We start from the raw sequence: 22,048 nt of genomic DNA, 5'->3' as shown, positions 1-22,048 counted from the left end.
AGGTTATTCACAATATGGAAAGAATTCAGAGGGAAGCTACAAGGACGATAAAGGGCCTAAGAAAGACAAATCATATGAGGAAAGTCTAAAGAAACTGGGCAGGTTTAGCATAGCGAACAAGTATGAGGTAGTGGATACAGTAGTAGATTTCCATGGTTTAAAAACCTATGAAAAAGAAGGGGAGTACGACTGTTTACCATATCTGCCAGTGGACAGGAATGAAGCAGAAATGACAGGAGACAATTTTTAGATTACAGATGGAAGGGGGGGGGAAGATTCCTATGCTGTAAAGAGTTCACAAGCTGGATTGAGAAATGTGTAAGTCTTCCTCATGTGTTCAAAATAATGTGTGTGGGCATAAAGTGCATGATCTGTCCCCAACATCTGCTCTATCCCCAACCTTCCCACATTGAGGGAGGTTTGTCATCTGTTTGGCTGAACACACTTAGAAGCCCGTCTGTGATTGGGAAAGTTGCAGTATCAGCCAAACACAGTTGACAATTCCCTTCAGACCTTTCTGCTCAGCATGCAAAGGTTGGAGTGGAGTAGGTGCACCAAGGATGTGGGGCCAGAGGCAGTACACGCACACGCATGCTCCCCCTACACACTTTATACCCATGCATATTCTTTTAGACACATGAAGAAGGCTACAGTATTTATAGAACTAGGAGGAGACTACTAAAAATATACAGTAGCTTAGAATGATATTCTCCAAACAAACTCATTAATGTCGTGTTTTGCTAACATTCTGCACTTGCTAATATTACAATTAACAAGAGGTACTCTTCATAAGTTGACTTTTATTTAAAAACTTGAACCCATTAGAGTTCCATAAATGGAACTCCAAGCGGCCATGGAGTGAAAGCTTCCAGATGTGTACTGGATCTGCTGGGGCCCATTCCTAATATTGTTATGCCATTTGGAAGTCCTCAGAGCAGTGCAAAAGAAGCTCTAGTATGCACACCAAAATATATTGGGTACATCAATATATGTCAGTGCCAATTTTTCAAAGAGGTCATCAGTATTTCAACTAGTATAAAAATATAGTGTGTGCTTTTGTAAAATATCCACACAGCCTACACCACTAAGAAAGAGTTACGCGGAAAACCAAAAGCCTTTCACCTCCTGTGTTATATACAGGCCCATGGAAGGCAGTAGCCTCCTTTTGACTTCTATGGGTTTTAGATCCAAGTCAGTGCTACCATATGATTTCAAGGCGTGTATGTTTGAGAAACAGAGAACAGTCATTACAATTAAGAAAAGTGCCAGTTCCACAGCCTTACAAGAGATAATAAATTCAAATGTTGAGCTACTTACCAATAAGGTGTATACACAAAAATCCTAAAATTGGTAGACAGCATCTTATCAACCAGAACTCATACAAATGTTAAGTCTCTTAATTAAAAGCAAACAATTTTCTTACTTGTCCTCCTGATGGTGGTCTTCCTGGTCGCTAAGGTCATCGTCATCCACCAGGTGCCCAAAAGGTTCTGAAGAAATGGATACCATGTTGGAAAGAATTACTCTGCTGTCACTGCTGCCTGTGAGCACTAACTGGTCATGGGAATGATTGTAACGGACATTCCAAACCCTAAAAATATTAACATAATACCACCACAAAGTCAGCCACAGGAGCCACTATTTATAGAGTGAAAACAAATATGGAATAGAGCTTTAAAATTTATTAACAATAATAATAAAAATAAATTTATTACCCGCCCTTCATCAGTGGGTCCCAGGGCAGGTCATGACAATATTAAAATACAGTCAACTTCCATCAGTGGCTTGCTGAAGTCCGATGGACCTGTTGTCTAGGATCAATAAAGTCTAGGTATTGAAGACAGTGGCCAGTATCCAGCTTTTTCACTCCAGGAACAGAATGAACATGAGTTATGCTCATAGCATAAAAATACTGGATACTGCCCAGTGCAAGTTAACAATATGTATGAATTTCATTCATGATATGAAATATAGGTGGGTTTGGAACAAAACAAAACAAAATGCCACTTATGTTATTTAATTAATAACATGCTTCAGAACTCTTGATCGTTAGAAATCAGCTGCAAGATCCAGGCAAAAAGACCAGTGACAACATCTGACCCTTCCTCCCACTGCCCCCTCTCTTTTGCTGCCACCATAGAGCTTTTTCCTAGGGTCAGAAAAATACAAGAACAGGGATGGGGAACCTGTGGCCCTGCAGATGTTGTTGGACTCTAACTCCCATCAGCCCCAAGCAGCACGGCCATGAATGATGTGAGTTGGAGTCCCGACAGCATCTGGAAGGCCACAGGTTCCCTGCCCCTGTACTAGAGTATTAACAAGCTAAAAACATTAGTTGTGTTGACATCCAAAAAATGCAACCCCAATACATTATATCATATTGTGGTGCAGCACCACCCCAGCTGCCTGCCCTGAACCCACTGGATTGGATCCAGAGATCTGTTGAGTCGAGTTCCACTTATGGAACACTCCCGCTGGCAAAAACAAGGGGAGTTATTTTTGCCTGTTCTTCTCTCTCCTCCCCCCCCGCAATTGCCCCCGTAGCACCTTGTCCCCCCTTCTAAATGTGCTCTGAAGGACTGGAGCATACTGTGGAACAATGTGGAAGGTGGCACAGGAGGCTGCAGGACAAAATGGGGGGAAATCAGCAAAATTCATTTCCCCTCCTTTCTCTTTCTGTGAGTGGAAGCCCCTGCTGGATCATAGCCCTTTCTGTGAACAGAATAACAACTTCCATTTGCATCCAGCCCAATATATCTTGGTGTTCCTACCAGCCCAGAGAAATAAACACACATTGCTCTTTTTCCTGGGCTAGACAGTGCATGACAAAGTAGCTGCCTTTTCGGATGCTGTAGGAAAGTACCACAGCAGTGCTATAATATTCTTTCTGTCCGGAATACGAAGGTAGGGTCTCAGGAATCTTTGTCTGCGTGAATGTACTTTATTTGCCCTGGAGGCAAATACCAAAACTAATTCAAGTCAAAACCTAGATGGAGCCTATGTGGGGAATTAACAAAATCCCTCTCTCCTACTCCTTTTAAGGCAGCAATTGCTTTAAAAACTGTTTATTTTATTTTGAAAGGCCAGTTCTTTTCACAGCCAACTAACAGGTTGCAAAAAAGGGACAGACCAATAGTCAACATCCCGAAATGGAAGGTTTTGCTTATTGTTTAAACACATCATGCACTCATTCTGAAGATAAAACATTTGCCCCTGAGGAAAACATGGATTATTTATCAACTTGATAAATTAAGCCCAAATTTACCCCAAGTCCATACTGGGAATTGTTAAAATAGTCCATAAAACAAAGGGAGGATTAACGCCATTAACTGAGTTCCCAAATTTACGTATCCTGTTAATACCAAATGTCTCCAGATTTTCTGTTGATCTAATATCTTAATAATCTTCTCAGTAAATAAAGATGCATCTACAAAGTTGCCCCTTCAATGCCAGCGCTGTAGCTTCAGGGCTCAGAATTATTTTGCTACAGATGCTGCCACCCTAAAATCTATGAAATCTCAACAACGTTCTGTCTCTTGGCTATACAGAAATCTTTCTTCATTAATCTTCAGCAAAAGGGAATCATTAATCTTTGCTGGAGAAACATGTTCAAACTATTTTACAGTATGGACAATGTCTTCCTAGAAAAAAAATCAACATTCACTAGCTTTTAAAATATTAAAATATCTGTATTCTGCTCAGGAAATATTTTTTTATCTGCAGCACCAGCTGAACTTGTTTGCATGGTTTTCAGAAAAGGACAATTAGCAGATTCAGTGTGATAAATCCTCTACCCAAATAAATTCACTTTACCAGTGGGAATGCTCTTCCAGTGCCTTCACTGGTTCACTGACGTTTCTGGTGTCCCAAAATTTCACCTTGCAGTCATCTCCACAACTAGCCAGATAGTACTGTTTGTTGGGATTAAAATCTAGGTCCCGCACCAGCTGTCCATGTGCATTTTCTATACAATATATTTGACTACAGGGGAGAAAAGATATATGAAGAAAAGGTAAATAATGAAGCCTAGCCACAGTGCTAATAGAAAACAAGGGGCATGCTTGCACTGCAAATTAATTTGCTTCAATTTAGGACAATGGTGATTTGCTGCATTCAGTTTGGTGCCAAGGGCTTGCATATCTCCTTTGGTCCTTTAAAATTTCTTCTGGGGTTAGAATGGAATGTCAGTGAATGGCTAGGTTATTATGGGCAAGTAGACTGGATCCAGGGCATCACAGCATATGAATGGACACTTCTTGTGGTGTTTCAATCACATGTGCACACACACACGCACACACACACTACCATCACCTCCATTGCCACACAGGCAGCTGATGCTGGGAAACATCTGCCTTGTCATTAAAATCAAGCCAGCATCTTGTCCTCTAGCACATCAGCAGGGTCACTGAGGGCTTGTATCACTGCCAAAGTCTATGTTAGAGAATGAGAAAGTGATGAACTAGTGAGCTCACAGACCACCATGCACTAATGTCACAGTAGAGATGGTGAAAGGCAGATGTGTAGTATAGTGGATTCAAGGCAGGACAGATACCAGTGACAGATGCCTCTTACTGGCACAGACTCAAAATCATCATCATCATCATCATCTATTTGTATGTCGCCTTTCACAGTAAACCATGCTAAAGGCAGCTTACAATATGAAAAAAATTACATAGTTCACTAAGTTATAAAATGTTACAAAATTTAAAAAGTCAGATAAGTTAATGAAAACATCTCATTATGAAATATACAATAAAATTACACAGTCCCCTTATAATTCATAATAAATTCTAATAAAATACAAAAACATAATTCCAAGAGCAGCAAAAACAATGCACCTCCAAAATTAAACCGTGACCCTAATGAAAACCCCTAAACACCCCCCCTTAACAGTCTCCAGCATATCGGTTATTTCAGCTTGGTTATTTCTTTGGCGTTCAACTTGCAGAAACTATTTTCAATTCTGGGCATGCGTACCATTAAGGAGCATGTAGCCAGAAACAAATGGGTTTTACAGGTAAATATTTCAAATGGACATGAAAATATCATAAGCTGCAATCCTATTACTGTCTTGTCTTGAGATCATCTTAAAACAGTATCACCACATTTTCTTCTCTGATATTCTTTCATTCACTCCTTCTATTACCCTTCATTCATAACACAATAATACACATTAAAAAACAACCAGACAAAAACTCACAGGAGAAACACCCAGTTCTACTAAAAGCTCAGCATTTCATAACCAGCAAACTCCTGAGTGAACAAAAAAGGTTTTTAGCATGTGTCAAAAACTTAATGAAGTCGGCACTTGTCTTATTTCAGGAGGAGGATGAGACCACAAATTGAGTGCCACAATGGGAAATGCCCTACCCTTGATATGTCGCAAAATGAATCTCATCAGGCCGTGGCACAAACCAGGCGAGTCCGATCCGAATATCTCAGCATATGAGCAGATGTATATGGAAGAAGGGAAATGGGCATTTTGTGGTGCCCATGACAATTTCTAAGACTTCCAAATGTGCTCCCAGCCCGAAAAGGTTGGGCCTTCAGGCACTAGAAGGAGAGGGGAGCTATGCTTTAGTACAGGAACAGAGAACTATTTTGAGCCCAAGGGTTCCATTCTCTCCTGGGCAAACTTCCAGGGGGGTGGTGTCGCATGACAGTGGTGGATGGAGTCAGCAACAAGAGTGGGTGGAGCAATAGCAGCAATTCCTTCAGTTCAGCTGCTATTAACATGCCCCCAAAATGTACACATTAATTGCATTCATGCAATTAACACCACATCTAGTTTAGCCTTTCGTTCCCAGGCTTCAGCTTCTCTTCTGCTACAGCAAAACCTGTAAGTCAAATTAAGCTCTCTTCAGCTCACCAGGATCAGCCTTTGGGCACACGGATCCCAAGCCAATGGCCTTTTATCTGCAGCAAGACATGTTAAGGAGGAGGGAACAGCTTAAGGAGGCCCAATGCCCTTTTAGCGTTTATATGAAGCTGATGACCTGTGGTGCAACAGAGAGATCCTTCTCGTTTCAAATGGATTAAAATTTTGTTGAGGGGAGTGGATAAATTGCTTTTGTCCAAGGAAGAATTCTTATTATTGTTGATGTTGTTATTTATTGAATTTATATCCTGTCCTTCCTCCTCAAGGAGCCCAGGGTCGCAAACACAAACAAAACAATTAAACAATAAAAACCCACTAAAAACCAGTTAAAAACACTCTAAAATACAGTTAAAATATTCTAAAACACAGTTAAAAGTATTATAACACATTATAACAGCTTAAATACATTGTTTCATCAGTGATCTTCAAGATGCCAGGAACAGGTTGCCACGAAAAATGGGTGGATTGATCCTATATTAGCAGAGTTAAAAAAAAAAAAAAACTAGTGGCAAGGGAGTGGGGGGCAGGCAGAGAAAAAAGAGTTTAATTTAGCTGTGCTTCCTCATATGCCAGAGCTCCCATAATTAGTCTCACAGACTAGGGTGCAATGCAGTTGACTGAAGCCACACCCCCAATAAATCACTACTCTGGCTCGCTAGTACATGAGAATGGAAGTGGCAGTGTGCATGCATGTGCGTGCGTACACACACACACACACACACTTCCAATCTTGTGTAAGATGTCCTAAGTCTTGCTGCAGCTTATAATGACCTAGTTGCAGAGGTCTGAAGTTGGGTTTTTACACATATTCTTGTAGAAAATAGAAGCAGAAGGTAAAAGAATTACAAGAAGCATTTAAATACATTTTAAAAAAACTTTTCCTAATTGAATTAATCAGTTTTGGGGTATTAAATAACATAATTGGAAACAATGGAAATATAGTGCTACACCCATGAGCATGCAGGAGACATAAAACCAAATTTAAAGTCATCTCCCCCTTTAAGGCAGCAGAAGTTATTACAAGACATCCGTCTTCCGAGGCTAGTGATAAATTACTGTGTGCTAAGGGGATAAGCTGTATCTTAAAAAAGCTTGCACAGACCTCTGTTGTCATGGCAACAGATGTGCACAACATCACTCCTTTGCTTATCAAAATCACAACTAGAGCAGGAAAGAAGTCCTATATTTCTTATATTGAGGCGTTAGGTTTGTTGGCATTCAAAATACTGGTATGTTGTGGCCCCAATAATAAACATAGTTGTGCCAAACAACTAACTGTCAATAAATTGGAAACTTTTAAAATAATACAGCAAAAGATACTGTAGATATCAAATGGGAACCAAAAAAATCATCCACTCCCCCCCCAAAACAAAGCAAACAGAAAACCTACAACCCTAACTAAACCCCGACAACTAAATTTTGTAAAAGGAAGTCATTAGTACCCCAGCATCAGTCAGCTTTAAAATATCAATCCAGAATGGGAAATGGAGTTACTCTACTCTGGACTGCACTGCAGGATTCAATAACACTGTCTAAAATAGGGATGGAGAACTTGTAGCCCCACAGATACTGCTGGACTCCAACTCACATCATCCCTGACCACTGGCTCATGCTGGCTGAGGCTGATGAGTCCAGCAACATTTGGAGGGCCACAGGTTCCCCACCCTTATTCTAAAAAATTTCATACAGTGTAACCTATCTCCATTTAAACGAATGGGAGTTTTACTGTTAGCTTCAGTAACAGCAGGACTTGCATGTATCATGTGTATTAGATATGAAGACAAGAGAAAATGTGTGTTAGGCTATTGCTATAGTTTATTAAGTCCATGGCAGACATTTAACCCAGGTGTGTAAGCCAGCAAGACAACTACTTTATATGCCCATTTTCAAAGAGAAAAATCAATGCCAGAAAAGTAACTTCAAAGAAAGACATAGGGTGCATGTGTGTGTGTGTGTGTGTATATATATATATATATATATGAATGAATTTACACTTCTTACTTCATTGTGCGAATATCCCATCCTCGAATGGCAGTGTCATTTGCTGTTGCAACCTGAGTACAATTATGGTGGGGACTCCAACGTCCAGAGGTAAACTTTAGCTGTCCTTTTCCTTCCAATGCTACGGAATTCGACAGCTGCACATTAGAAACAACCCCACAATGAGTGACTCTAATATATAATATGCAAGCAAAAAAGCCTGTGTATTTTTTTTCTTTATCTACGCAGAGTAACTTGCTTAAGAGGTAACAACAAACAGAACAGCTTGAAACTTAAAACATGGAATTATTCATGTGTCTGACAATAATAGTTTCCTTTCGTAACATGCAGTACTGACTTGTTGGTGAGTTACCCTTTGTTCTATCTGGCACAGAAAACAATATTTTTCAAGTATGCATATATTAAAATAGAAACTTTTTTTAAAAAAGTTGTCAGTTATGACATCACATTAAAAAAGAAGGAAAGAGAGAGGAGCTCTCACAGTCAGCTGGGTTTGGGAAAAACATAACCTGTGCTAACCTCTCAATGCTGGGCCTATTTAGTCATTCTATGGCCCATACACTCCCATGTGGAGAAGGTAACAAATACACATACCAATTTTTATGCAGGATCCATCTTGTAGGTCACGGAGACCCCACATTCAAATAAACAGTGCTCCTAAATCCACTCAGTATCTTCTCTTTCCAAGGTGAGGGAATAGACCTGCCCAGGCCCTACCCCCAACCCCCCCTTTCCTATTGAGTCTCAGGGACTATCGCCTTGTCTGAATAGGCCCAAAAATATGGAATAGCCCCCAACCATGTTAGGCAAGGTGCTTTAAAATAGACCCACTCACCTACAAGTTGAGGAAAACACAGTGAGCTGATTGTTGTGCTACGTTTCCTACAATACAAACAAGTACCTGAAATGTCAGTATTCCTCTTCCAGCCTCCAGTCTCATTTTATGCAGCCCCCAATGTCTCCTGAAGCTGCCTCATCTTCTCATCCAATCAGAGTTCTTTCCTTCCTCTTCATATCCCCCTAAATTTCCTTGGCCATTTCAAGTGTCCGCCAACCCCTATATGTAGTTTCAGAACATTTGGATGGAGCACTATTTCCAGATTAGTAGATGCATAGGTCCTCTGTACGAAAAACATCCTCTGTATACTTATTTTGAGAGTGAGCACTTCAAACCCAGTAGGGTTTACCTTTTTTTAAAAAAGCGTCACTGAAGATCATTTCAGTACTCCATATTTTCAGGCCATTCATTTTTCTCTTCTATAAGGAGGGAAATGCACAAAAGGGAATATGTAGAGAATGTTTCCTTCATAGATGGTGTGGGGAAATCCCTATGCTCACAGCACTTTGTACTCTACCTTATGTTTTATTAGTGCCTAGCATCAGATTCTTGCATATATGACTTGAAGCTTCAAAACATTAACCATTAGCTATTTGTTTTATCACTTGTGTATTGTTCTTAAGAGGAAAAAAATCACAGCTATAGGGACTAAATAGAAACAAAAGAAAGTCTCAGTAAAGCTAGGGCAGAAAGAGGATACAGAAGAATCTAGGGAATGATAGGACTGTTTATTAGCATAGTTGCTATTTATTGCAGAATTGCTGAACATGAGGATGAGCTATATTCATTTACTGAATAACACTTTTTAAGAAACAACCCCAACTCTCTCATTGGTCAGAGGCTGCCATCCAATTTTCCAAAACTCACTGTATTACTTTAAGATCTCCCTCCTCTTGCTATTTTGTCTCCCTGTTGTGTACAATTGTTTAGTCTAACTTGGTTTCACATACACAATGCAAGTAGGTGAAACTTTAACGGTTGATACTATTATTTAGCAATGGAAGAGCAGTAGAAAAATCCATCCATTCTGAACAGGAAGATATCTAGCTTCCGCATGACTCAGACATATGTCTTAGAATCACAGAATAGTAGAGTTCTAAGGCCATAGCGTCCAACCCCCTGCTCAATGCAGGAAAAGAAATTGTCCTTTGAGCCAGAACCAAACCGGCGACTGAACCAGCGACCTTTCTGTCTAGAAGGATCTGAGAAATTCAAGGTGTGAAAGGTACTGCGTAATTAGTCCACACAGGTAAAACATAAACAAGGAGCAATTCAAACTTTAAAAAAGAAGCAAAATGTTGTTTCTTTTTAGAAGTTATGCTGTGTATTAAGCTTTTCTGTGTTACAATCATATAATGATAACCACATTTCTAGTTTTGTTTGATCCAGAATTTTTTACAGTCAGGACTATGCATAGTCTGAGAATTTGGACACAGGGATGCCATTACATGAGCAGAAGGCATTTCACATCCTAAAAGGGGAGGGTCTCCATTTTTCACTGTTTCCCCTTTTCTGCTACAGCTCTCACACCACACTCCTTACTGTCCAACCTTTATGAGTGACTTTTCAGGGGAGTGCAGTGAGATGAGGGAGTTGGGAAAGTCCCATTCTGCGTTAACTTTGAAAACTATGGGCCGGCAATGCCTGAGATGACTCATCATAAACTGGAGCAGAGTGGTAGTGGGTTTGGAGGAATTTCCACTGACTAGAAGGCATCCCTAGAGAGCCCTTCACCCATCTTCATGAGTAGTTAAGAAGGAATTATAAAGAAAAACCAAATGTATGCAAACCAACTTACTTTGCATAATTAATTCAGGTCACAAGTCAGCTTTCCATGGCACAGAACCTGGGTTACTTTGGAGCAAACTCGTGTGTGTGTGTGTGTGTGTGTGTGTAGAGAGAGAGAGAGAGCATGTATGTATATATATATGTATGCAAACACAGCTAGACAGAGAGAAAGCAACTGTCTAGACATGTGCAAACATAGTTAAATGAAGAGTTAATTTGGGCAATGTTTATTTGGAGGAATAGAGCAGCTAAGGAAAGGCATGCAACAGTGATGAATTTCTTTAGCCAAATTCTAGCAAAGTAAATGAGAGAGTCCAAGAACTCAACGTTTAGTAGAAAATTCTATTAAGTCGTATGACTTATGACAGGCTGGAGAACTTCCCAAAGGAAATGCCTATATTTGATACAGATTGGAATTAAGGAGAAATATGGTAACTTTGAGATTTTGAGTGAAAAAGACTGCCTAGGACAGTGAAAAGCCTAATTAACATTCAAAGAACCTTACAGCAAGGCAAGGCAGAGCAGCCCAGGGGGAGCAAGAGGAATAGGAGGAAATGCTAAGCATGTCTGTAAAAACCTGACACTTCAATCAGACAAGAACGTTGATCACAGCATGCAAACAGACTCTACTCTGGAAAGAGTTGGCCAACAGTTGGCAAGGGAGAGAGGGAGTAGAATATTGGTCAATGCCATGGAACACTGACAACAGCCAGAAAGGAGGAAAGAAACCTGGCTGGTTGACTAATATGGGGGAGAGGAGAGAGGGAGGCCAAGAAGAACGAAGAAAAGGTTCAACTTCGGAAGAACTATGGCTATTATCCTGAAGGTGTGAATATGTAGTTTCTGGACATTATTTCATGGCTATCGACAGAAGGTTTCCCTCATCAGGATTTTAAACTGCTAATTTCCTTGTGAAGTTGGAGCAACACACACCACTGCTCAGAATACAGTTTTAAAATATAAGCAATTATATTTATTAAACTTATCAATTAAACAAACAAAAAAAGAAACAGTAAAGGTATGCAACCACACAGTTCAATGCAATTTGGTACATTCCTTACCACAGCTTTGCTTGAACTTTCTTGTAAATCCCACAGAAGCAAGTGATTATCAGCCAGAGAAATTAATTTTTTGCCATCTCCCATCGGCTCCCATGCAACACTGCAAGCACAAAATGCGACAATGTCACTTTGAGAAATCCAGAACAGACAATATGCAAGTCCCTGGGTATGCGTTAATACCTTCCACACAACTATCATCTCCAGAAGACACTGTTTAAAAAGTGGGCCTGTCTTTGTGCTGTTACTCTGTAAGCACTATGCACACTGTTGGTGTAATCATAATAATAAATAATTTAATAGATCAAATATCTTACTTAAAAAATTATTTATCCCACTTTATGGCAAGAGCTCTTAAAGCAGCTTACAGATAGATACCAGAATAATTTTTTTAAAAAGCACTATAATAGAAGAGCCCCCTTTAGGATGCACACCTTAATGTGGAGAGGGAGTTTGAGAGTGTTGAAGAAGCTGAGAGCAATGTTGTCAGGAGTCTAGACCAAGAGGTTAGACTCCTAGCAGGGGCACCCAAGGCAGAATGGTCAAAGCTGAGACACCAGACTAAGAGGCATCCAAACTCAGAGGAAGGCAATGGTAAACCACCTCTGAATATCTCTTACCACGAAAACCGTATGAACAGAGTATCCAAAATGCAACACAAGACAGTGCTGGAAGATGAGACCCCCAGGTCAGAAGGCACTCACCGACCTACTGGGGAAGAACAAAGGACAAGTACGAGTAGCGCTGTGACTAATGACGCAGCTGGGTCAAAGCCGAAAGGAAGCCCAGAGGCTGATGCGCAGAAATGCGAAAAGAGAGTCCGGAGTTGTACGAGGCACACAATAGGAGCATGGAACATGAGAAGCATGAACCAGGGAAAGTTAGAAATTGTCAAGCAAGAAATGGAATGTAGCAACATTACAATACTTGGAGTGAGTGAATTAAAATGGACAGGAATGGGAAATTTTTAATCAGGCAACAACAAAATATTTTATGAAGGAAATGAGAAATTAAGAAGAAATGGGGTTGCTTTAATAGTGAGAAGTAACATAGCAAAAGTAATTAGGAGCTACAACGCAAGGTCTGTGTGAGTGATATCAATGAGATTAAACAGGAAACCTATTAATACAACCATCATCCAAGTCTATGCTCCAACGGCAAATGCAGAAGAAGAGGAATTGGAGAGATTTTATGCAGACGTACAGGAGGAAATTGATCACACACCAAAACAAGATGTGCTGATAATCATGGGGGATTGGAATGCAAAAGTAGGGAACAGAGAAAAACGAGGAATTGTGGGGAAATGGGACCTAGGAGACAGAAATGAAGCAGGAGAAAGACTTATTGAATTCTGTGAAGCCAATGATTTGTTTCTTGCAAACACATTTTTTGAGCAACCAAAAAGACAACTGTACATGTGGACATCACCAAATGGTCAATATTGGAATCAAATTGATTATATAATTGGTAGCAGAAGATGGAGAAGTTCCATACTTTCTGCAAAAACAAGACCAAGAGCAGACTGTGGTACAGATCATGAACTGGTCGTATTGAAAATCAGAGTAAAGCTAAAGAAGAACAAAGCAATCATAATGCCAAAATACAATTTAAATAACATCCCAGAAGAATATAAAAATCAAATAAGGAACAGATTTGAGGCTTAAACTTACTTGACAGAGAACCAGAAGAACTATGGACTGAAGTCAGAATTATCAGGGAAGAATGCAAAAAGACAATACCTCTAGTTAAAAAGAGAGAAAGACCTCAATGGATGACAGAAGAAACTCTTAAAATGGTTAAAGAGAGAAGGAAAGCAAAAGCAAAAGGAGATAGAAACATGGTCAGAACCCTAAATGCAACAATACAGCGACTAGTATGTAGGGGCAAAGAAAACTATTACAATAGATATTATACAGAAATAGAAGATGACAACAAAAAGGGAAGAACAGGAGCCCTATTCCAAAAGATTAGAGAAATGAAAGGGAAATTTAAACCAAGAGTAGGGATGTTGAATAATCAACATGGGAACACACTGACTGACCGAGATGAAATAAAAGGAAGATGGAAGCAATACAGTCAATAACTATATAAAAGAGATGCAAGAATAACAGATTCATTCATGGAGGAACCGTATGACGAAGAACCAGAAATTTTAGAATGTGAGTTGAAAGCTGCTCTTAAAATACCTGGAAGAAACAAATCACCAGGAACAAATGGCATACCGTATATTCCGGCGTATAAGACGACTTTTTAACCCAGGAAAATCTTCTCAAAAGTTGGAGGTCGTCTTATACGCCCAGTCGTCTTATATGCCGGAATATACGGTATTTCTCCTGCTCGCAGCCTGGCCCGGCGTCCCCTCCCCTGAGGGGAATCCCCATTGCTCCTCCATCCCGCCATCTCCGCCTCCTCCACCGTGGCAAAGGCGGCGCTCTGCGCGGCCTCCTCCACCTCCTCCTCCGTCACAAAATGGTGGCCGGGGTGGGGAGCAGCAGCAGCAGCAGCCTCCCCGCGTCCTTCTCCTCCGTGGCGGCCTCGCCTGTGCCGCCTCCCGCCACTGCTGCTGCTCCTCCGCCCGCGGCTGCTCAGGCGAGCGACAGGGCCGCGGTGGCGGCGGCTGCTCCTCCTCGGGCGGCCAACGGCGGGCCGCTTTTGCTGCTCTTGCTGCCGCAGGCCGCGCCAGCACCTCCGCTGACACACAACCACCGGGCGGCGGCAGCAGCAGCAGCAGCGGGAACCCGCTGCCAACAGCTGCCCCTGCGGCCTCCTCCTCGGCGCCCTCCGCCGTCGCCTCCGCCTCCGGCCCGCTGGCGCCGCGGGAGCCGGCCTACAACTGGCAGGCGACGAAGCCGACGGTGCAGGAGCGCTTCACCTTCCTCTTCAACAATGAGGTGCTCAGCGACGTCCACTTCTTGGCGGGCTATGTGGCGAGGGGGCGCTGGCCATGCAGGGAAGAAAGGGGAGAGGGACGCTGGCTTTTTAAACGGGGATCAGGGTCAAAAGTTGGGGGGGTCATCTTATACACCGGAATATATGGTACTAATAGAGCTGCTACAAGCTACTGAGACTGAATCTGTCCAAATTTTGACCAAAATCTGTCAAGAAATATGGAAAACTAAACAATGACCCACAGACTGGAAGAGTTCAATATACATCCCAATTCCAAAGAAAGGGGATCCCAGGGAATGCAGTTATTATTGAACTATTGCCTTAATATCCCATGCAAGGAAAGTAATGCTCAAGATTCGACAACAAAGGCTCTTACCATATATGGAGTGAGAAATGCCAGACGTCCAAGCTGGATTTAGAAAGGGAAGAGGCACCAGAGATCATATCACAAACATATGTTGGATAATGAAACAGACCAAGGAATTTCAGAAGAAAATCACCCTGTGCTTTATAGATTACAGCAAAGCCTTTGACTGTGTAGATCATGAAAAACTATGGAATGCTTTAAAAGAAATGGGGGTGCCACAGCATCTGATTGTCCTGATGCACAACCTATACTCTGCACAAGAGGCTACTGTAAGGATAGAATATGGAGAAACTGATTGGTTCCACATCAGAAAGGGTGTGAGACAGGGGTGTATTTTTCACCCTATTTATTTAATCTATACGCAGAACATATACAGAAAGCGGGATTGGACCAAGATGGAGGTATGAAAATTGGAGGGAGAAATATCAATAATTTAAGATATGCAACTATATTACTAGTAGAAAGCATTAATAATTTGAAACGAATGCTGATGCAGGTTAAAGAGGAAAGCACAAAAGCAGGATTACAGCGGAACGTCAAAAAGACTAAAGTAATGTCAAGAGAAGATTTATGCAACTTTAAAGTTGACAATGAGGACACAACTTGTCAAGGATTATCAATACCTTGGCATAGTCATTAACCAAAATGGGGACAATAGTCAAGAAATCAGAAGAAGGCTAGGACTGGGGAGGGCAGCTATGAGAGAACTAGAAAAGGTCCTCAAATGCAAAGATGTATCACTAAACACTAAAGTCAGGATCATTCAGACCATGGTATTCCTGATCTCTATGTATGGATGTGAAAGTTGGACAGTAAAAAAAGCAGAAAAAAAATAAAAATCAATTCATTTGAAATGTGGTGTTGGAGGAGAGCTTTGCATGGAGTGCAAAAAAGACAAATAATTGGGTGTTAGAACAAATTATACCAGAACTGTCACTAGAAGCCAAAATGATGAAACTGAGGTTATCATACTTTGGACACATCATGAGAAGACATGATTCACTAGAAAAGACAATAATGCTGGGAAAAACAGAAGGGAGTAGAAAAAGAGGAAGGCCAAACAAGACATGGATTGATTCCATAAAGGAAGCCACAGACCTGAACTTACAAGATCTGAACAGGGTGGTTCATGACAGATGCTTTTGGAGGTCACTGATTCATAGGGTCGCCATAAGTCGTAATCGACTTGAAGGCACATAACAACAACAAATAACAGAAGAGTGAGGAATCTGTGGCCGTCCAGATGCAGCTGGACTACAACTCCCATCACCCTTGGCCATGCTACTAAGGTTGATGGGAGTTGGAATCCAGTAACACTTGAAGGGCCGCCCTTCCTCTGATATGTACATGTCACCAAGAAGTGGAACTTCTGTCCCGTGATCAAATAGCTTTGGGTATAGTGCTGGCTGGGGCTGATGGGAGTTGTAGTTCAAAAAAGTAACTTTTCCAAGCTCTGGTATAGACCCAATAAAGTTTAGAGACCAATCCCTCTTCCATTATGCCATGCAGAAAAGATAAAGTAAGGTTACTCAATTGTCTTGAAGTTACTTTTATCTTATATCTTTATTCAGTTAACCGAGAAAAATCCTTAACTACTGTATGCATTATTTGTCTTCATAACCAATCACTATCAATGATTGGAAGATGTTGGGAACAAGGGAGAAATAGCCTCTAAATAATTAAGGCTTTGCTGCTTTGGTTTCATATCAAGAAAAGAGGCTGTGATATTCGCTAGCAATGCACAATAACAAAAACAACTCACAAGACTAATGTTAGACATTTGATTCCTGGCCTTTTTTTGGGAGGGGTGTGTTGGAATGTTGATTTATATATTCAGAACCCTATACTGGCATCTGTTTTTCTTTAAAAAAGTTGTGTGAGACAAGTACAAAAGAAAGACCCAAACGATAATGATTAACTTCATCCAGAGTAGCAAAATAAGCACTTTTGAAAATATATTTCACATATGTTTCAATTTACAATTGTTTAGCACCTATCGAAGAAGTGTGATACGCTGCTCAGCAATATTAGGTATATGGAAACTCTAAAGTACTTTTGTTTCCAGTCCAAGACAGAGTTTGTTTGGAATCATCACTGGGGGTTAGGCTAAACATCTAGAAACATGTATATGAAATGCAGACTGCAATCTAGTGAACTCAGTGGGGCTTCTGAGCAAACATGCATACAATTATGCTGCTAGTGTCCAAGTATGATCAAGTAAGGGAAAACAGATGTTGCTCTGATTTACAAATATTGGAATCCATTTTTAAAAGCCATTTTTGTGGGTGCTAATTCTACTACCTTGCACTTACATTAAGATATGTGAAGAGGAAACTGGGAGCATTGCCCTTAAAGTTTCAAAAAGTGAACATTGTTATTGGCATTTTTGATTTTCACTGAGCTATAAGGAGAAGGTGCTACTAACCTGACAGAAAGGGTGCTACTTAGAAAGAAGTATAACTCAACCAACACACCTTGAAAAGACCTAAGAATATTCAATTTGTCCTTGCAAGATGGTTATTTTATTTCATTACTAATTTATTTTATTGGATCTCATAGTTCACTCTTTTATAGATGTGATTGTAGCAATCCTTCAGGATTTATGGTGAAAATGAAGGTTCTTTTTTAAATAAAATAATTCTTTATACTCCAGTTGCCTGTATTTGTAAATTATGGGAGCATAATGGTGAAGACCAAAATACACAATGAATTGCTGGTAGGCAAGTGAGAAGTTTGTTTTAAGCAAAGCAAACTGCCCCAAGAGGCTGATTTGTTAACCTTCTTATCATGGAAGGTTCATGTTTTTGTTTTAATCTTCAGCAAGTTCCTTGTTCTTATAATGTTTCAAAAAAATTTAAAAGCTTGCATCTGGCTGAAATCTTTTTAACCTTCATTAATGGTTGAAGATGTGTCAACTTCCTACTCTTGCTGCAAAAAAGTTATAACCAAGTGCCACGTTCTTGGTGTCATTCTTTGAGCACCCTCCTTCCACTCCTTCACAATAGATTGAGTTAGTAATCGTGAACAATGACACCAGGAACTAGAATCCCAAAAGAGTACCTAGAAGGGAACTTGCCACTCTGGTTTTAGAATAGGGATAGGGAACATTTTGCCCTCCAGTTATTGCTGAACTACAACTCCCATAAGCCCCAGCAACCATGGCCAATGGCCAGGGATTATGGAAGTTGTAGTTCAGCAATATCTGGAGGGAGTGAATACAGAAAAGAACAAAATTTGTTTTATTTGCTTGCCACATTTATGTACTGCCTTTCTGCCAAGTGCATTCAAGTCAGCTCAGTTTCAAATGATGGCTTACAATACAACAGACGCCGGGTGCAAATGGGGAAGTTGACAGAGAGGGTAGCAGAAAAGAAGCAAAACTCACGAACCATCTCTTTCATATTGGTATAAAATGAAGTTAATATGGGAGATAGGAGACGGTCTGAGAAGCAAGGAGCCAACATGGAAGTTAGTCCCACCCAGCGATAAAAGTGGTGCAGGCAGCAGCACAAGAGAGAGGGGGGGGGAGGTTCCTCAAGTCCCCTGTGCTGTACTGACACTAAATGAGGCAGAGATCAGCAAGATATCACAGGAGCATACTGATGGGAAAAGGAAGAGCTATGAATTATGCTGGGAGTTCCTGTTTTCCACAATGGGAATTCCATGTATGAAGAAGACATTCCAGACAGTTGGAATGGAAATCACCTTTCCATCTAGTAGCATCATCATCATTATTGTTATTTTCATTTCTTACCCATCCTTCACCATAAGGTTGCAGGGCGGGTTACAGCAATTTAAAAATACAGTAATAGCTAGACTAGAATCATCTATCTGCTTAACAAAGGAGTGGGGAATCTATCATGCAACCTTCCCACTTCAATGTGAGGTGCTACATTCTCCCAAGTAAATTCTACCACATGCCTTTTCTGAACATGTAGACCAGCACTGTACGAGAAGGAACATCAGTCTGATTGACCACAGCAACCTTTTTATTCTTGAAGGGAAAAAAACCCACATTCATAAAGTATAAAAATATATAGAATCACACCCATCTTTCTCCCTTGAAGCTGTACTGAATCAATGTCCCACCAGAAAAATAGAAGATATGAATTCTGCTGGGAGTTCTTGATTGAGGTCCCCGGGATTTCTACTCAATCCATTCTACAGTGAGCCGAGAAGATGGATGACAGTGGTCAGGCTATCCCAGTCCAGAAACAGCCACAACTGTCTTACCAGCCAAAGCTAGTAAAAGGCAGTCATTGCCACTGAGGTCACCTGGGCCTCTAGCAACAAACATGGATCCAAGAACACCTCCAGACTACGGGCCTGCTCTTTCAGAGGGAGTACTACCCCATCCAAAGCAGGCAATTGACCAATTATCTGAACTCGAGATTTTGCTGTATAATAGAGTCAAGGAATAATGAGAAAGCAGGGCCGGCACCAATGGGCAGCCAGGTCGGGCCCTGGCCAAGGGCCTTTGTGGCCCAGAGTGGTCCCTTGTTAGGGTAGGAGTAGTGCTCCCCTTCCACGATCCGCGGCAGGATTGCAGGGGCAGAGCTTCTAGGACGTCTGCCTGTTCGCTCACTCCACCTACCTCTCTCCTGTCTGCTGCTACTGCACACGCTGTGTGTGCAGGGCTACCATTAATCAAGATGGCAGCGGAGGCTTCTTTAAGGGGCTAATACCCCTACCACCATCTTGGTTGATGGCAGGCATGTGTGTGCAAATAGCGTACTGCGCATGCATGCTATCAACCGAGATGGCAGTGGGGGCATCAGCCCCTTAGAGAAGCCTCCGCCGCCATCTTGGTTGATGGTAGCCCTGCATGTGCAGAGCTTGCAGCAGCTGAAGACAGAAGAGAGGTAGGTGGAACAGGCAGGAGCTGCACGCCTGGCACAGGCTGGTTCCCAAGGGCCCAGTCATGCCTGGCGCTGGCCCTGTGAGGGTCTGTGTAATGTACTGACATTAACAGACAGCAAAATGCCTCGTGCAGAATAAAATGAAGATGAGGGGAAAGGAAGGAGTACAAGGGAAATGCAGAGTTAAATTAGTCCAAATTCAGACAGCTTATACCAGGTTCTGAAAAAGAAACAGACCTTTAAATCTGGCATGATGAAAGAGCAGTAAAATAATTTGGTGAGGGCATGCATTCTAGAGATAGTGAGAGAGGATGAGAGAAAAAGCCTAAATGCTTCAGTTTTTTATGTTTCTCACAAACATTTCCCAACATAAAACCAATGTCACCTTACAATAATTGATTTTGACTTTCAGTGTTTCAAAATAAAATACCATACAGAACAAAATTACAATGTCCCATTTGTAATTCAGTAATACGAGAGCATTGGTCAGAGGTCTGATTACTTTTGCAAGGCACTGTATTTATACTTAAATCTGTATTTATTTTGTTATTTATAATAGCACCCTCATACCCAGGCTTGCTTTGGAATTCTAAGAAATAAAAAAAGTGCAGTTTTGAAATCAATGGTTAAAATTCATGCAGTTTTGAAAGATTTAGTTCCACATCTCAGACAATGGTGTCCAACTTTATCCAAACATAGACGAAACCATGCTCCTTGTTCTCAGGAACCATCCTGCACAATTTGATTATAGAGAACAGAAACAACTTTCCAATATATCTAGCAGATTTATTTGTTTTGTGAAAGTTTTCCTGCTTTGGAATTAATCTTATATTTTTCTTTTGTTGAATTATGTATCTTTCTTTTTATGTGAAGAAATTTCTTTTTAAAAAAGAACTACAAACAAAAGGAAATAAGCTAACAGATACTTAAATAATCGTTGAGCTTTCCTCACTTTTTAAAAAATAAGTAAGAAAATCTATTCAGCAAAATAAGGAGCAGAACGGCATCAATCAATATGCAGTAAAGAATTTAAATAATATTGAATCTAGCTTAAAAAGTCAAGTGAGGCAGGGTGGGGTACTTTATTCATAGTATGTCAGATTAAATATGACCTTCCATGTAGCAGAGGAAAGTGTTCGTTGACCAATAAGGACTCTTTGTTTTATTAAAAATATAAGTAGCCTACAGAAGATTGATATCAGTTCGCTCCTGGTTACCAGGACTGTTCACTCTACCTTGATCTATACCAGTACACAAACAACATATAAAGAAAAAAATCTTCATCAATAACGCTATAAACCTATATAAATCATCGTTAAATAATTAAAAGGAAATGTGAAAAGCCTTATTTGATAAGACTCAGCTCTTCTATTATTTCTTGACAGGAAAGCATCGAGCCTTTTGCTATAAAATGTACAATAAAACAAAACTTCATCTTCAAGGTTGACCAAACATCATGTGGGAGGAGAGGAGGGGATGGTCAGAACTCAAACAAAGATGAAAATAGGACTTCCAAGTTATAGAGAAGGTAACGGTGGCTAAAGAGTATCGTATTAGTTGGTGTGCACACAGACTAATGTGTGCGTGCGCACACACATACATACACAGGGAAAAGCACAGCAGGGCTATAGAAAGACAGTTATACCAATTAAAAGTTTGCAGGACTAATGCTTTTAATTCCTGCTGCTATCTTGAATAAATACATTTTTAAAAGCCCCCAAAGAAGTCAATATATGTAACTTTTTTTAGAAACGTGTATATTGAAAATGCGCAGAATCAAAATTGAATATAAACCTGCACTGAACAGCCACTTCACCTTTCTATTCTTCACCTTTTTTTTCCCTGAGAGCATAAAATATGCAGAATCCTACCAGGCCATATTGCCATGGGCCGTGTTGTCAAGGTGACAGAGTAGCTCCAGGGTTTGAGCATTGCTTGATGAATCATCAGGGGATTCATGACTGCCTGATTCCAATTCCTTCGGCATCCTCCAAACAGCCGCACATGTCATGACTTTACTGTCTGAAGCTAAGGAACAGAGAATAATGTCAACAGATCACAGTATGGGGAGATTGGGGGGCGGAGGAAAGGCATTCTGGAATACAGTTCATCAGTATTTTCACAACCACAGGCAAGGCACTGCACATCTGCCATTTAAAATATTTAAATAATCCAACAGAACTTTCTTCTGACAATATAGCACAAAGGCAAAATGATGGGTTACAAAGGAAGCAAGCAGTTTAATGTAGAGCCCATAATTAGCATAGATTTAACTCGCATTTCTAACATTTTAAAGCTAAACATTCAATAGATAATGCAATTCCCTTAGAAGCACTTTTCCAGCGTGGCTTCCCATATGTCCATTTCAAT

General features: G+C 40.7%; 1 protein-coding gene across 1 annotated transcript in view; it reads right to left on the bottom strand.

Annotated features, from left to right (window-relative positions):
• Positions 1 to 22,048, bottom strand: part of EIPR1 (EARP complex and GARP complex interacting protein 1) — an 87,756-nt gene that overhangs the window by 9,795 nt on the left and 55,913 nt on the right. The window contains exons 4-8 of the mRNA XM_061622862.1: positions 21,550 to 21,706; positions 11,567 to 11,666; positions 7,880 to 8,016; positions 3,814 to 3,981; positions 1,424 to 1,591 (exon numbers count right to left, since the gene is read on the bottom strand). Of these exons, the coding sequence (XP_061478846.1) occupies positions 1,424 to 1,591; positions 3,814 to 3,981; positions 7,880 to 8,016; positions 11,567 to 11,666; positions 21,550 to 21,706 (730 nt within the window). The remainder of the gene's footprint in view (positions 1 to 1,423; positions 1,592 to 3,813; positions 3,982 to 7,879; positions 8,017 to 11,566; positions 11,667 to 21,549; positions 21,707 to 22,048) is intronic.

The sequence above is a fragment of the Rhineura floridana genome, chromosome 4 (assembly GCF_030035675.1).
Source record: "Rhineura floridana isolate rRhiFlo1 chromosome 4, rRhiFlo1.hap2, whole genome shotgun sequence".
Classification (NCBI taxonomy): domain Eukaryota; kingdom Metazoa; phylum Chordata; class Lepidosauria; order Squamata; family Rhineuridae; genus Rhineura; species Rhineura floridana.
Note: the sequence above shows the minus strand (reverse complement) of the source record. Positions and strands in the feature narration are given on the sequence as shown.